The 17954-nt window shown below is 43.3% G+C and overlaps 1 protein-coding gene and 1 long non-coding RNA gene across 5 annotated transcripts in view; one reads left to right on the forward strand and one right to left on the reverse strand.

Annotated features, from left to right (window-relative positions):
* Positions 1-17954, forward strand: part of xrcc4 (X-ray repair complementing defective repair in Chinese hamster cells 4) — a 43416-nt gene extending 25462 nt beyond the window's left edge. For all 4 annotated transcript variants that reach the window (XM_003439472.4, XM_019360764.2, XM_005449450.4 and 1 more), the window contains one exon: positions 17472-17954. In XM_003439472.4, coding sequence (XP_003439520.1) covers positions 17472-17574 — 103 coding nt within the window. In that variant the 3' untranslated portion in view covers positions 17575-17954. The remainder of the gene's footprint in view (positions 1-17471) is intronic.
* LOC112847516 (uncharacterized) lies at positions 4024-12638 on the reverse strand. The gene is made up of 3 exons (XR_003221090.1): positions 12584-12638; positions 4886-5146; positions 4024-4223 (listed from the first exon to the last, which is right to left on the reverse strand). It is a non-coding gene; the product is annotated as an uncharacterized LOC112847516 (long non-coding RNA).

Consider the following 17954-nt stretch of genomic DNA (forward strand, 5'->3'; position numbering starts at 1 on the left):
GGCATATGTGTTCTGAAAAAAAGGCTTTGATTTTGCCACCCCATTTGTTTTCCTTGCCACCCTAAGAAAATTTCTCTAGAGCCGCCCCTGATCTTACCCCTTTGGTAGTTACTTTAATAAAAAATATCAAACATTCACTGTAGGGAATCATCTTTATGTTGTGTTATTAAGCTCAGTGTGTAGTGGCAACTAAAGGAGACCCCCTACTGCCTTGCTTTTAATTTTTAAGGCACTTTTTTGCGTGGAAGCCACATCCTTCTTTTATATACAGTCTATGCAATGTGCAGATTTTCATAAATGTTTGTAACACAAATTTTGGATTAGGATTCAGATACGTGTGTTCACTTTTAAAAGAACGTGCTTTATTTTTACATAAGTGGAAAATATTTTTTTTCATAATCAACCCTTTTAATATCTTGGATATCAGTGAATGCCATTATTGTCTGGTTTGAACACAGTTTGGAGTGGGGGTGCTAGGATGGGGGTGGGGGATTGTCAAAGGAGGTCTACCATGTGAAGTGAGGAGCCAAAGAAACAATTGTGCAACTCTCTTCTATTCTCCTCGCTGTTGTTTCTATAGCCTCTCTTTTCAAGCTCAGTCAGACCATCACAGTGCTCTGAAAGCCCCATTGCTGCACATCCAAAACCTCACAATACCATTGCTCTTGTTCCTGTTTTGTCCATTTGCCAGCTTCTTTTGGAGGTGTCTGTTTAGAAAATATTCTTAAAAGCATGTCTCAATCTGACATTGTTTCTGTAACAGTCCCTTCCAACAGAGTAAAATATACTGTGTCCAAGTTTCTCAGATTGCCAGTGACTGTAAACCGTGCCACATGCAGATAAGTGTTGCCATCCATTTAAAGCTGCTGTCAGGATTTGGTACTGTTGCCCATTACCAGCTCTGCCTTCTCTAACAAGAAGCAGCAGTGAGCTAATGTACAGTTGTAGCTGCTGGATGTTTGATCACTGCAGTGGCGCGATAGCTGCTAAAACTGCCCCCCCTCTGAGCTGGCACACACAGCAGGAAAAGAGGCCCTTCTCCTGGTGGTGACTATTAACCACTGTTACCTCCACAGAGAAGATGGAGACCAGGATGAGGAAAAGTTAACATAGTGAAACAGCCACAAGAGAGCCACATAAACAGAAGCATGGCTGGCAATGTAAAAGAGTGCTCAGCATTTTGGGAAATTCCTTTTTGTGTCACTTAACCTCACTGTGACTCCAGCAGCACCAAGCAGGTGTATAAAAACAGTCAATTTTGTATTTAACAAATCTCTGAGAATCAAATCTTTGAGAATCAAATCTTTGAGTTGATGATACTATTTTAGATGCCTGTTGCACTGTGTTCTCTTTGGCATTGTTTATAGAGTCAACTAAAGAATTTGGAATAAATGATTTTTTCAACAGGCTTCTAATAAAGATACAGTTTAATTTTGCTAAATTGTCTATGTGCAGCCACAACACTGGCTCATCTATTGAGTTAGGGCCTTTTTTTTATACTTGAATGATATATAGATTAGAGTTCAGTGGCTTAACAGAGAAACTATTCATGTGAAACTGGTCAGGTACAAGGACTGAAAATGTGTGATAAAGCAGGCAATGCCAAAAGGAACAATTTTAAAGACCTACAGGAAGCTGGAGAACTGTTGCTCAAGAGCACTTGAGCACAAAAATACAAGAAAGTCTGACTCCTTGGATACAAACTGTGAAGAAGTGAGTTTTGCACAGTACTGCAGGCTAGCAGCTGTTCTGCTCTTTGCAGTCAATATGCATTCCTACACTAAACTAACCATTTCCCAAATTCTCATTTTTACTTCAGCAATACACATATTTCTAACCCAGAACTCTTTGTTTGATGAAACAAAAAAGGATTTCTCAGTTCCTCTGAAAATAAAGAGAGATTTTAAGTTTACTACCCCATCTCCCTCTCCTGATCTTTGAACATGTGGTTAGGATATAATTGTTTGTGTACGCAGAGGACTGTTTTCCCATGAAAGGAAACTAAAAGAAAGTTACAGTGAAATCCTTCCTCCCTTTCACACATGGACTGGTTCTGTAAACGATCAAATATCGCTCCAAGCCATCACAGATAATCACTACAAGCCATGGCACTGTGAGGGTCTCACAAGTGTTTTCATTTTGATTTATACTGGGATCAACACAGAGTTTATACATCCTTTGTCCACTGAACACAGTCTATATATATGTGTGTGTGTGTGTGTGTGTGTGTGTGTGTGTGTGTGTGTGTGTATATATATATATATATATATATACACACACACACACATATATACATATATATATATATATATATGTGTATATATATATGTGTATATATATATATATATATATATATATATATATATATATATATATACACACACACACACATATATACATATATATATATATATATGTATATATGTGTGTGTGTGTGTGTATATATATATATATATGTGTATGTATATATATATGTGTATATATATATATATATATATATATATATATATATATATATATATATATATATATATATATATATATATATATATATATATATATATATATATATAAATGAACCAGCTGCTAGTTGACGAGAGACACCCGGAATGGCTAACCGAAGGTCGGATGGTCCTGATCCCCAAGGACCCCAAGAAGGGACTGGTCCCATCCAACTACCGACCAATAACCTGCCTCAGTACTACATGGAAGCTCCTGTCAGGCATCATATCGGCTAAGATGAACAGGCACATGGGTCAATACATGAGCGGGGCACAGAAAGGGATTGACAAGAATACCAGAGGCACAAAACACCAGCTACTGGTAGACAGGACAGTCAGCCGAGACTGCAAGACCAGACTGACCAACCTGTGCACTGCCTGGATTGATTACAAGAAGGCCTATGACTCAGTGCCCCACAGCTGGATACTGGAATGCCTAGAATTGTACAAGATCAACAGGACCCTAAGAGCCTTCATCAGGAACTCAATGGGGATGTGGCGGACAACACTAGAGGCCAACTCCAAGCCCATAGCACAAGTCACCATCAAGTGACTCCTTGCAAGGAGATGCTCTGTCCCCACTGCTGTTCTGCATAGGCCTGAACCCCCTCAGTGAGATCATTAACAAGACTGGCTACGGATACCGACTACGGAACGGAGCAGTTGTCAGCCGCCACCTGTACATGGATGACATCAAGCTGTATGCCAAGAGTGAACGAGACATCGATTCACTGATCCACACTACCAGGATATACAGCAATGACATCGGGATGTCATTCGGGCTGGAGAAATGTAGTCGGATGATAACAAAGAGAGGGAAGGTAGTCAGAACTGAGGGGATCGAGCTACCAGAAGGCAACATTGCAGACATAGAGGACAGTTACAAGTACCTGGGGATCCCGCAGGCGAATGGGGACCATGAAGAGGCAGCTAGGAAAGCTGCAACCACCAAGTACCTGTAGAGGGTCAGGCAAGTCCTGAGGAGTCAGCTGAACGGTAAGAACAAGATCCGGGCTATCAACACCTACGCCCTGCCCGTGATCAGGTACCCAGCTGGTATAATAAGTTGGTCAAAGGAGGAGATAGAAGCCACTGACATAAAGACAAGAAAGCTCCTTACCATGCATGGAGGGTTTCATCCCAAGTCCAGCACCCTGAGGCTGTACGCTAAGCGGAAGGAAGGGGGCCGGGGACTGGTGAGTGTCAGCACCACAGTCCAGGATGAGACAACGAACATCCAAGAATACGTTGGGAAGATGGCCCCAACTGACCAAGTGCTCAGTGAATCCCTCAGGCAGCAGAAACCCATGAAAGAGGAGGGAGACGAGGAACCATCATGGAAGGACAGGCCCCTGCACGGTATGTACCACCGACAGATAGAAGAGGTGGCTGATATCCAGAAATCCTACCAGTGGCTGGACAAAGCTGGACTGAAAGACAGCATGGAGGCACTAATCATGGCAGCAACATCAGAAAGAAGGAACACGAGAAGCTGGAGAAATACCAAGGGCTCAGAGAAGAGCTCGGGAGGATGTGGAGGGTGAAGGTAACGGTGGTCCCCGTGGTAATCGGAGCGCTAGGCGAGTGGCTCCAGCAGATCCCGAGAACAACAGCGGAGATCTCTGTTCAGAAGAGTGTTACCGGCACCAGACCTAGGGGAATCTGGACCGGCAGCAAGCGGCACACAGGCTAGAGAGCACTGCGTAGCCAAGTATGAGCAAACTGTGGATTAATAGAGAGGACACCGAAGTTAGCGTCTTGCTCAGGCCGGAGCTCATTTATTTCTCACATATACACAATACAAATCACACTACCATGCATTCTTCCCATAAAATAACATAATTGATAAACAAAAATAAAGTTACAAAAAGCATTCTCTCAAAAGCAAAATAAATACAAACTAATTCAAAATAACTTTACATACTCACAACTTAAACAAAACACTCGCGGTTAAAGCATAACAACATACCGAAATAACCCATCTCACATTCACACAACCTTTCCCCACATTCGCGCCATATACGCTATCACTTTTGAACATGGCGTCCCCTGAACGCAACACAACATGGCGGCAGACGACTGCAAACGTTGTTTCACCAACGAAAACCTTTCCCCTTAATACATGTACTCAGTACTGCTTGGCTAACACTAAAACAAACAGTACAACACATTTTCTAAGGTCGCAGGTTGCCACTGTCATGGCATATACTTATAGTGCTACGTAGCATTATAGCATTATGCCGATGATACACTAATACTCATTACAACAACATACCACAAAACAACATCATCACAATCATCTCAAAATATAGCCGAACAGTTGTTACTCAACTTACATGACATTTAGAACCAGTTTGGTAACATACAAGTTTGTTTGTCAGTACCTGTGGATTAATAGAGAGGACACCGAAGTTAGCGTCTTGCTCAGGCCGGAGCTCATTTATTTCTGAGCTGCGCATGCGCAGAGCCTATAGCTAGAGTCTCTCTGGTAGTTCCACAGCAGTGCAAGAGCACCATCTACTGGCATAATGAGATATAACCATGGTCTGGCAACACATAAAAATGTCAAAATAAGTCACAATAATAAACAAAAAATAAGGGGGTAATTGGTTTTCTTACAAAAATAAACATGTAGCTTTTTCAACCTGCTACACTCTCCCCTGCTTCAAGAGATGGCTCCGGACATCTGGAACCAAACTAACACACTTCATGGCGTTTGCCCAAAGTCTTTAAAGTCTAATAGTCAAAACTGTTACAGTTCCAGTAGTAATGTAAAAAGGTCTTTTGATCACCAGTCTAACATGTCCATACTGGTGTGGGGTAATAACAGTCAGCAACAGCTGGGTAAAGTGGCATGTGGCAGGGAACACATGCAAGCATCATGTTTGCTCCAGGTCTCCAGAGCTGATATGAAGGCTGTCCCATTTGGCTATATGTAAAAACCTCTCTCGGTTTCACAGCTCTGGTCGACCTCCGTATTGGTGGCACATCCCATTCTGGTGTCTCTGGGGCAGGGTCCCTGTCATCCACACGGCTCTCCGACCCTGTGTCCTCCGTAACATCCTCGGCTGCAGGTTCCTCCTGAGTTTCCCCCGTTGGTAATGAAACAACAGGCATTGGGAAATCTGCTGGTTCTGGAGATACAGATGGTGGGACTGCACTTCCCTGCTGTACTTCCACTGATTCCATTTCGTGTCTCATTGGCTGAAACTCAGGAGCTACAGCTCTCAGTTCACTGTGTGGTCTCAGCTGAGGCCTTTTGGGGTTAACTCTCCTCCACTGATACACAGGTATAGGTCTCAGGCTGTATGTGTACCCTTCCTCTTCATCCGAATGATCAGACTCATGTTCCACTGTTTCATCGGGGTTTGTCTCTCCCAGTCTTTGTGGTTGTCTTTTCTGACGTCCCTGCCGATCTTGCTCTACCGGCAAATCAGTCACAAGCAGCAAAAGGTTTCTATGCAGGACACGGGGGGTTTTGTCTCCTGTTTCTGATTGTACCCTATATACAGGTCCATCTCCAATCTTCTCAACAACTCTGTGAATTTTCTTTTCCCAGTAGGCACGGAGTTTGCCTGGACCACCTCGCTCGGAGAGGTTTCTGACGAGCACTCTATCTCCTGGTTGCAGTGCGATGCCTTTGATGTGCTGATCATAACGCTTCTTCCCTTTTGCAGAGGACTTTGCACTGTTTTCTGAAGCGATTTTATAGGCTTCCTGCATGCGTGCAGCCCACTTTTGTGCATACTCCTGTCTGGACTGTGACTCTTTTTCAGGTTTTAAATCAAAAAGCAGATCAACAGGCAAGCGTGGGGCTCTTCCATAAAGGAGGAAGAAAGGTGAATAGCCCGTTGCCTCATGTCTTGTGCAGTTATATGCATGGACTATATGGGGCAAATGGTCCTTCCATTCTGCCTTTTTCTCCTCATGAAGAGTCCGTAGCATTTGCAGAAGTGTTCTATTTAGACGCTCAACAGGATTTCCCTGTGGGTGGTAGGGGGTTGTTCGAGAGTGGCCTATTCCTGCCAGCTGTTTGAGTCTTTGGAAGAGGTTGTTCTCAAACTCCCGACCTTGGTCATGATGCAGCTTTTCAGGGTACCCGAAGCGTGGGATAAAGTCAAGAAAGATTTTCTCAGCTGCTGTTTTGCCAGATTTATTCTTAGTTGGGTAAGCTTGGGCAAAACGGGTAAAGTGATCTACCAAAACCAAAATGTACTCGTAGCCACCTTTACTTGGTTCTAGATGTAAATAGTCAACCGAGATGAGTTCAAAGGGGGCACTGGTTGTTATCGAGCCATTGGCGCTCTCTCTGGGACACTTGGCTGTTTCTGTTTGATACAAGGGCACTGGCGAATGACATAGTCCTCAATTTCACGCTGCATAAAAGGCCAGTAAAACCTCTCCCTTGCTAACTGAATGACTTTGTCAGCACCAACATGTCCCATATCATCATGCAGGTGTTTCAGTACAGTTTGCTTCAGCTTACTAGGTAGAATCAGCTGTTTTCTTTGTCCAGTCTGTCTGTACAGTATTCCTTTCTCGAGTACGAGTCTGTTCCATTCATGTACTAGCCTACGTGTCTCTTGTCCTAACTGTCTCTTATCTTTACTATTAGGGCTCCATCTACTCTTTTTCAAGTTCATCACCTCACAGATGGGGGGGTCCTCCCTCTGCGCAGCCCTGATGTTTTCTGGGGTGATGACAGGGGCACCTTCAGGGGGTGTGTCATCAACACAGTGCAGTGCAGCCACCCATGGTACATCACCGTCTCTCATGGCTTTGTCTCCTTGCCAGATTGCAGAAACCACTTCTGGGGACAGTGTCTCAGTATACTCCATGAGGTGTTCCTGTAGTGGCAATGGATAGCGGGAGAGCGTGTCAGCATCTGTGTTGGACTTGCCTGGTCTATACTTTACAGTGAAATGGAAGTCAGCTAATTCGCCCACCCACCGATGTCCCACAGCATTTAACTTTGCTGTGCTCAAGATGTATGTGAGGGGATTATTATCTGTGTACACTGTGAAAGTGGGTGCATAGTAGAGGTAATCCCTAAATTTATCACAAATTGCCCACTTCAGGGCAAGGAATTCAAGCTTGCCGGAGTGGAGATGGTAATTTTTCTCAGCAGGCGTGAGTGTTCTGGAACCGTAAGCAATGACACAGAGCTTTTCCCCCTGTTGCTGATACAGCACGGCTCCCAGGCCTTCATTTGATGCATCTGTGTGTAGCACAAAGGGCAAACTGAAGTCTGGGTAAGCCAGGACAGGTGGACTGGTTAACATATCCACCAGACGTGACACCACAGTACGATGTTCTGCTGTCCATCGCACTGGTGTTTTGGATGGAAGCTGACCACCAATTGTGCGTTTTAACTTGATTTTGGCTCTAGATGAGCTGCATTGCAGGCTAGGATCACTGGGACTCTCAATAAGCTTAAACAGTGGTCTCGCTATTCTAGAAAAGTCCTGAATGAACGTCCTGTAATAACCTAGAAACCCTAGGAGGGCTCTGACCTCTCCCACGTTCTTTGGCTCTCAGTCTCTCAAATGTTCCACTGCTTCGAGATCTTTTGGGTCTATCTGGACACCTTCACTGGTCACCAAGCGCCCAACATACCTGACCTGACGCTTAAACAGTTCACATTTTTTTGGACGTAGCTTCACGCCATGCTCTCGCAAGCGGCAAAGCACACGCCTCAGATCATCAACATGGTCATGAAAAGTCTTGGAAAAGCAAAGCACATCATCTAAATATGGTGAGCAGCACTCATCCCTCAGACCATCAAGGACCCCCTCCATGCATCTCTGAAATGCTGCTGGGGCGTTGGTAAGGCCAAATGGGAGGCGGATCCACTCGTACAACCCCCAAGGCGTGCTGAATGCAGTCAGGTGTCTTGAGCTTTCATCAACAAAGCCCTGGTGGTACGCACTACCCTGGTCGAGTATTGAAAACCATGAATAGCCCCCCAAATTATCCAGCAGGTCTTGGATGCGTGGTAGTGGGTGGCGGTCAGCAATGGTTTTACGGTTAAGGCTCTGAAAGTCAATACACAAGCGTAAGCTTTTGTCTTTCTTTCGGACACACACCACCGGAGATGAGTAGGGTGATGTGGACTTTTTGATCCAGCCGTTGTCCAGCAAATTCTGAACATATTCTTTTACCTCTTTATACAAAGGTTTGGGGACCGAATTGTAGGATGTCTGGACAGGTGTATCATCTTTCAGATTAATTTTCAACTGCAAGCTTGGGATGCAACCAATGTCAGAGTCACTTTGGGCAAAAACATCCGACTGTTCATACAACATATCTCTAACTACCTTTTGTTCATCCTCTGTCAGGTAGGACAAATCAACAGGTGGATGCCACCTCTGACCTTCATTGACGTCTGTCTGGTGCTTTTCTTTACCTAGCTGAACTGAACACACATTTACATTTGTATGGGCTGATGACCCTGAGTCAGCAGAGGGACACTTGACAGGTTTTACTTCAGTCACCTCTTCCAATGTACCTAAGACGGTTCTTTTGGAGAGAAAAATGTCATGTTTGGTAGGATTCTGAATGGGAATCTTAACAATTTTTGTCAACCCACTGGGGACATCTACCAAAGCGGGGAACAACTCCAAACCCTCAGGGCAGTTGTTCTCTAGATTTGGTTGGAAGAGTCGTGGGCCACCTCTTGGCCATTCTCTGACTCTACACTTTACTTCACAAATCTGTCCTGCAGGAACCATTACACCTTTTTTTCCTGTTCTCACACTACACTCATGATCTATTTCATCAGGGGTGGGCATCTGAAGTGCTGACACTAGAGCATCTACTGCACTGCTGCTGACACTTAAAGCTTCTTTGAGGAGCGCAGAAAGGTCAGCCCCACCTCTCTGTTCTTTGTTGGTTTTTAGGATTTCAGCTATTACATTGCTGCCTAAAATAGGACAGTTAAGGTTGTGCTGACTGATAAGCACTGGCACTTGTATGGCGACATGCCCATAGTTCACACTCTGAATTTGAAGTTCCGTGTCTACCCAACCATCAAATGGAACGTCTGTACCATTAGCTGCCGCTATTTCCAGAGGCTGGTCTGAAAGAAGGGACTCGAGTGACTTGATCTTAATGTGGGGGATGTTTTTCTCTATCCACGCTCTTGATACCATGGTCACTTGGGCCCCTGAATCAAGCAGCATCTTAAGTGGTACTCCATTGATGGCACATGAGACCATGCATCTGTTCCCAATAAGCTGTGCAGTGGGTTTCATTGGTGGTGCATGACTGGGTGCATTTGGTCTCACCACGCTTGAGGTCTTAGCCAAACTGGCGTGTGCTGGGGACTCCTCGGCTTGTTCGGTCACTGGCAGCCCCTCTCCAGTGACCTCACCCCGTTTCCCGACACATTCCGCCTTAGGCAGCCAATAGCCCGATGTCCTGCCTGGCCACACGCAAAGCAGTGGGGGCAGCTCACTTTGCCTTGCTGTACACAATCACCACATCTGCCCCGGTTCTCAGCTGGAGGTGTTGGAGGGTGGTTCAGGGGCGAGCAGGAGTCTCCAGATGTCACACTATCAGTCTGGCTCACCACTTTAGTTAGCTGTCTGGTCAGTGAAGTCACTTGGGCAGTCAGTTCTCTAATAGCTGCACGGTTAGCCTGTAGCTCAGTGTCAACCTTTGCTTGCTCAGTCAAGTCAGTGTTAGCAAGCTGAGCGGCACTTACAGTCACAGGTCTAGTTTTAGATGCTGTACCCAGTCGCCTCAGTCTCTCAGTTTCCTCACTGGTGGACTTTGTAATCTGTTCAAGCAAAAAGTCGTCACTAACCTGCAAGTCATTAAGAAAAGGTTTGAGGTCTTGTCTTACATAGTTGTTTTTTTCATTGAACCCTTGATAAAGTGTGTGAAGGAAGGTACCCTGCACAAGCTTTTTGTCATAGTTAAAGTCTGCACCAGGCTGTCGTGACTCAAATAGTACACGCTGTTTTAACCCTATAATTCTGTACAGAAACTGCTGTGCACTCTCTTTGTCTTGCTGCTTAGCATTACTTAGCTCTTGAAAGAGTTCAGCACTATTCTTGTCTCGAATATGAGAGCGGAGAAGCTTCTTCAAACCATCAACTGTCAAATCATCTTTGTTGGTTAACATTTCCTTGAGAGTACCAGGCTTCATTATCTTTAGCACGGTTCTGATTATTTCACACTCAGTAAACCCTTCTTGTAACCCCTCATCAATTTGTTTGCACAGACTACTGTAGGATATATCAGAGCCAAGATCTGAAATTTGTCCACCATGCAATTTAAATTCTCTGCGTGGAAACAAAGCTGCCACATCACTGAGACTCAAAACTTGGTCATATCCTCTGGACGGACGACTCACCCTGCCAGGGGAAACCCCAGCAACACTAGGCGCCGGTGATGCTGAAGCTGGGATGTTGAAGTTCTTGGTGGGCGTATTAGGGTCTGTTAGGATGGATGAGGGAAAGGTGGAGATGTCTCTGTCCCGCGGTAGAATGGGCTGTGTGTGAGAGTCTGTGTTAGGGTGTAATGGTGGAGTGGGGATGTGGTCAGCTGGCATAGCCAGATGTCTGTCAGGATGTGTTGGGTCAGTGTGGGGTGAAGTAGGGCATTCCTGCTGCTGGTTAGGAATGTCTTCCGTCTCAAGCGGCACGGCCAGATGATCGCCAGCCCCTCCGACGTCCGTTGACAGCAGGTCACTCACGATGTCGTCGAGGAGCAGGAGCTGGGCCATACCTTCATCCTCCAACGCTCTCAACTTTTCACCTCTGATGTACTCGACGATCAGGTCATACAGTTCTGCTTCACTTAAACCATCAAGATTGCGAGTCATGCTGCCATCCTCCACTGAAGTAACAACAGTGCGCAGCTGGCTCACACTCAAATCACAAAGTCTTTTCTGGATCTTTACTATCAACAACCACCGTGGGGTACCAGTGGCCATCTTGACGTTTTGACTGTGACCTGGGCTCCCTGGATGACGCACTCAATGCAGCCTTCCCTGAGACTTTGGACACCAGTTCTGGTCGTTTGACACACACGTCACCACTAGACGATCCCGGACGAGCCCCCAGTTGTTACCGGCACCAGACCTAGGGGAATCTGGACCGGCAGCAAGCGGCACACAGGCTAGAGAGCACTGCGTAGCCAAGTATGAGCAAACTGTGGATTAATAGAGAGGACACCGAAGTTAGCGTCTTGCTCAGGCCGGAGCTCATTTATTTCTCACATATACACAATACAAATCACACTACCATGCATTCTTCCCATAAAATAACATAATTGATAAACAAAAATAAAGTTACAAAAAGCATTCTCTCAAAAGCAAAATAAATACAAACTAATTCAAAATAACTTTACATACTCACAACTTAAACAAAACACTCGCGGTTAAAGCATAACAACATACCGAAATAACCCATCTCACATTCACACAACCTTTCCCCACATTCGCGCCATATACGCTATCACTTTTGAACATGGCGTCCCCTGAACGCAACACAACATGGCGGCAGACGACTGCAAACGTTGTTTCACCAACGAAAACCTTTCCCCTTAATACATGTACTCAGTACTGCTTGGCTAACACTAAAACAAACAGTACAACACATTTTCTAAGGTCGCAGGTTGCCACTGTCATGGCATATACTTATAGTGCTACGTAGCATTATAGCATTATGCCGATGATACACTAATACTCATTACAACAACATACCACAAAACAACATCATCACAATCATCTCAAAATATAGCCGAACAGTTGTTACTCAACTTACATGACATTTAGAACCAGTTTGGTAACATACAAGTTTGTTTGTCAGTACCTGTGGATTAATAGAGAGGACACCGAAGTTAGCGTCTTGCTCAGGCCGGAGCTCATTTATTTCTGAGCTGCGCATGCGCAGAGCCTATAGCTAGAGTCTCTCTGGTAGTTCCACAGCAGTGCAAGAGCACCATCTACTGGCATAATGAGATATAACCATGGTCTGGCAACACATAAAAATGTCAAAATAAGTCACAATAATAAACAAAAAATAAGGGGGTAATTGGTTTTCTTACAAAAATAAACATGTAGCTTTTTCAACCTGCTACAAGAGCGCAGTCCTGGGAACAGCTAAGATACTGCGCAGGACCCTCAAGCTCCCAGGCCTGTGGTAGAGGACCCGAGCTTGAAGGATAAACCGACCGCAGGGGCGTGCTGAGTGGTTTTTTTTTTGTTGTTGTTTTTTTCCTTTTCATATCTATCTATCGATCTGTCGATCGATAGATAGATAGATATGTGTGTGCCTCTTAGTCTGGTTCAGTGGGAATCACAATCATGGGGAGGATTGCTGACCTGACAGTTGTGCAGAAAACCGTCATTTACAGCCTTCATAAGGAGTGAAAGCTTGAAAAAGGTAATTGCAGAAGAGGTTGGATGTTCCTAAAGTGCGGTATCAAAGCACATTAATAGAAAGTTATGTGGAAGGGAAAGGTGTGGAAGAAAAAGGTGCACAAGCAACAGGGATGACCGCAGCCTTGAGAGGATTGTCAGGAAAAGGACATTCAAAAGTGTGAGGGACCTTCACAAGGAGTGGACTGAGTTAGTGCATTAAGAGCCACCTCGCACACAGACGGATCCTAGACATGGGCTTCAAATGTCATATTCCTCTTGTCAAGCCGCAGCTGAACAACAAACATCAGAAGCATCTTACCTGGGTTAAAGGTAAAAAAGATCTGGTCTGTTGCTCAGTGGTCTAAAGTCCTCTTTTCTGATGAGAGCAAATTTTGCATCTCATATAGAAACCAAGTTCCCAGAGTCTGGAGGAAGAATGGAGAGGCACACAATCCAAGATGCTTGAAGTCCAGTGTGAAGTTTCCACAGTCTGTGTTGATTTGGGGAGCCATGTCATCTGCCGGTGACGGTCTACCGTGCTTTATTAAGTCCAGAGTCACCGCAGCCATCTACCAGGACATTTTGGAGCACTTCATGCTTCCTTCCGTAGACAAGCTTTATGGAAATGCTGACTTCATTTTCCAGCAGGACTTGGCACCTGCCCACACTGCCAAAAGTTCCCAAAACCTGGTTCAATGACAATGGGATTACTGTACTTGACTGGCCAGCAAAGTTGCCTGACCTGAACCCCATAGAGAATTTATGAGGCATTGCCAAGAAAAAGATGAGAGACATGAGGCTGAACAATGCAGAAGAGCTGAAGGCTGCTATTTAAGCAACCTGGTCTTCCAAAGATGGATAGCATCCATGTCATGCTGCATTGAGGCAGTAATTCATGCAAAAGGGGTCCAAACCAGGTACTGAGTACATATGTATGATCATACTTTTTAGAGGTCCAACAGTTCTGTATTTAAAATCCTTGTTTTATTGATTTCATGAAATATTCTAATTTTCTGAGATTTTTGAAATTGGGTTTTTTATAAGCTGTAAGCCATAATCATCAAAATTTAAAAAAATAACGGTTTGAAATATCTCGCTTTACATGTAATGAGTCTATATCATTTTGGTTTGACCTTTTAAGTTGAATTAGTGAAATAAATGAACTTTTGCACGATATTCTAATTTTTTGAGTTTCACCTGTGTACGTACACACACACACACACACACACACACACACACACACACACACACACACACACACACACACACACACACAAAACTCTCAATGGTCATGAGAATTTGCATATTAATAATCAAGGAACTGACCTCCCAGCCCATTTTTCAGTTTCAGTCATTATGCAAATATAAGATTGGGGAAACCTGCAGTCAGCTGAGACTGAAGAAGTCACTTGGATGAGTGACGAAACGTTTCTCCCACTGAAAACGCTACGTCCAGATGAACAGAATCAACCTTTTGGGATATGCACCAGATAGGTTTGATATTGCTACATCGAGAAATGACATTATAAAACAGCTTTCAGTTTTTGATATATCAGCTGCCTAATGTGCCTTATCTACAAAGCTGTAGTCTTCAGTGGAAATGCAGAACAAAGGTTTTGGACATTATCCTTGTAAATAAAGCTTCCAGGTGGGAATGCTGCTAAAGTACTTTATAAGGAGTTCATACGCCTATGGCTTTGCCAAAGTTAACCAATTAGATATAACATGCTCATTAATGGCAGAGGCTGTGTGCCCCCACCCTCCCCTCACTCCCGCTTTCTTGCTAAGCTAATATATGTTTCTGTTGATCAAGATGTCATGCAAAGAAATGTGGAGACTCTTAGGATAAAGCACTAGTGTGACCAGCTGGCCTACATTTGTGTTTTCCTTATCACTTGTTCTCCCTTGATCCCCTCTTGATTTCTTTTCTCTGTTACCCATTGAGCTTTCATGATCCCCTTTTGTCCTCTCTTATCGCCACACTTAAACATCACATGGTGTCACCATGGTTTCACCAAGGCTGATCATTTAAATTTTGTGAGCCCTTTAAATCTTTTAATGTAGCATAGAACCACTGTTGGTAGTCACACGAAGAAAAGAAAAATTACAAAACCAGTATTTATTGATGAAACAATTTCACGTATTGGGGGGGAGGTTCTCAGAACCTCACATGAAGATGACCTGCACCACCTGGGTTCAGGTGGCCTGTAACTTCATATTCAAACAACCACAAAGAGAAAAATACACAAGAGACACAGAAAGCCGCAGAATCAAAACCGGAAAGGCATAACAGTGAGAAGAAAGAAACATGACAGACGCAGAAGCAGGAAACTTCTTATGGACAGGGGCGGATCTAGAGAAAGTTTCTTAGGGTGGCATGGATATCAAATGGGGTGGCAAATCAAAGCCTTTAAAAGAAAACACACATATGCAGGTGTTACATATACAGGCATGACAACAGGTGTATCACTCCTCCGGTTTTCCACCTGGAGACCGTGTTTTCATTGCATTCTGCCTTTGTGACATTCATTAGTACCCTCACTGATACACAAAACAAAACAAAACAATGACCACACAACACACTAACTACACACTCCACACTCAACACCACAAATCTCTCACATCTCAAAATTCGCTTTCTCTCTCTCACTCACTCCTAAAACTTGCCCCTCTTCCTAAACAACCAAATCCCACCTGTTGCTATTTTTCTATTGGTCGACATGGTACATTTTTTCACCAATAGGAAAGAGGTGGCTTCTTTTCTTTCTTTACTGCTGTCCTTAGAAAATTCTTTCTTTAGCATTTCTTCCTGCACAAACGTGATGATAGTATTCAGAAAAAAAGCATTGCTTTTATTTTTATATATATATATATATATATATATATATATATATATATATATTTATTTTGTTAAACAAAAGTCTAGCAGTGTTGCCGGGTCTCGACTGACTCGAGCCACTGTTAGAGGTGATTGTGAATTGACATTCAGACAGACCACCTTTTCACAGAATGCTCTGTCATATCAGGGAGTGAGCTTCTGGAATAGTCTTCCACTGTCAGTGAGGGAAAGTACAAGTCTACCCATCTTTAAGAGTCACTTAAAAGGGCGGCTGAGGGACACACAAACATGTGATCATGTTTAATAATCATACTTTAAATTGGACGGGAAAAAGAGTTAGTGTATTACAAAAATGGAAACAACTGTTAGTGCAATGGGTGAACGCAATATCATGACAGTCAGGGCATGTGCAATACTGGGGTTTGTGCAATATAATTGATGTGTTTCCGTTATTGTTATCTATACTGTCTTCTGTGTCCACTCTTCTTGTCATTGTTTGTTCTAGTATAATGTGATGACTGTTTTTGTCCTTGTCACATGACCTGTAAATAGTGTCTCTGTATGTTTTTACTAACTTGTGTTTAACACCAACCTGCCAGAGGGTCTGCAGATGGAAATTAGCCCAAGGCTATAATCTGGCATATTTACATTTGTTAAAATGTTCATTAATATGTATTACCCTTCTTTCTAAAATTAAAAAAATAAAAAATGTGATTTGGAGGTGTGTTGTGTCCTTTCTGAAATTCCTATGGTGTTGTTCAAAATGTGCTCTGGCACAATCATAGGCATCGGTTGCTACTGAAAACAAGAAAAAAAAACATTTGTTAATGGTGATTGGGTGGGGGGGGCACTATGTAATATATTCAGTTTTAGAATTTATATTCACTGTTAACTGTAACTATGCTCAAAGTGTTAATGCTATCTTATTCTAATAAACAACACTGTCATATGCAAACTAGGGTAGCACTAAGGGTGGCAAGAGATCATTTTAGGGTGGCACATGCCACCCCATTCCACCCCTCTACATCTGCCCCTGCTTATGGATTAACTAGTTTAAAGTATACAATGTAAAAAATATTCATGACTTGATGAAGCTCAGTTTTAAAGACCTTCAGTGTGACCTTCCACCAAGGCAGCTCACTGTCTGGGCATTATTTCCTTTTAGAGCTCAAATGTGACATGTTATTTAGAACCCCTGTGTATCATTCCCTATATGCTTGTATGTAGAACAACAGCCGTATGAAACATAGTTTTAAAAAGCTCTATATTGATTTACTATGACTTTAACCTTTAGATCAATCGATTGACCTTAAAGGACATGTCAGAGGTCAAATGTGACATTTTTTGTCAATTTTCCACCAATAAATCATAAAATTTAAAATATTTGCAGCTATGACATATACAGACTGAACACACGCTTATGCTACAGGAGAAAAACCTGCTTTGGGGAGGTAACATCATCAGACTTAGAAACTGGTGGAGAACATGAGCCTCTATGTGGAAACACACAAAAACAAACATAAGTAGTGATGTCTTTGATGTAGAACACTTAAAGTAGGGGAATTGCTGGGCCACAGTTATACACACGCACACACACACATTGCCCATGTGTTTCTTGTCTTGTGTCTTAAGGACCACTTGACATATTTCCTGTTTCAACAGGAAAACGGTCCTGTAAACCAGTCTCATTAGCCCACTGACCTCTTTTCTGTCTCTATTTGCGTGTGTGTGTGTGTGTGTGTGTGTGTGTGGTTGACAGGAATGACTCCCCTGCAGGATCCAGTAAGCAGCAGACTCCCCAGGTCTCTGCAGATGTTGCTGCAGCAAGTTCTGCAGTGGAAGACCTTTTTGAGGAATTCTGATGTTCCACGTCTGCACCATATAGACGTAGACAAGACCACAGCAATGAAATGCCAAGGCATCGTATTTTTATTGTGATTGAACGCATCTAGTGCTGTATCTATATGGAAGGATAAAGCACTGCAAAAAAAAGGCGTTCAATGGATGCTGATGAGAGAAATGCTGGGTGATTCCTTATAGAGCAGTGTAGAGGGTCCTTTTTATAGTAAAGTACACTAATGACCAATGTTTGGAATAGTAAAAGTAATAAACATGTTTTTGCCAAAGTTTACATTAGCTCAGGACTTATTTTAAATGCATTTTTTCTGATATACTTGGCAGGCTACATATCAACAACTAATTTTGATATTTGTGTAAATAAAAAGTGAAAACAAATGGTTAA

Source organism: Oreochromis niloticus, linkage group LG7 (assembly GCF_001858045.2).
Source record: "Oreochromis niloticus isolate F11D_XX linkage group LG7, O_niloticus_UMD_NMBU, whole genome shotgun sequence".
Taxonomy (NCBI): domain Eukaryota; kingdom Metazoa; phylum Chordata; class Actinopteri; order Cichliformes; family Cichlidae; genus Oreochromis; species Oreochromis niloticus.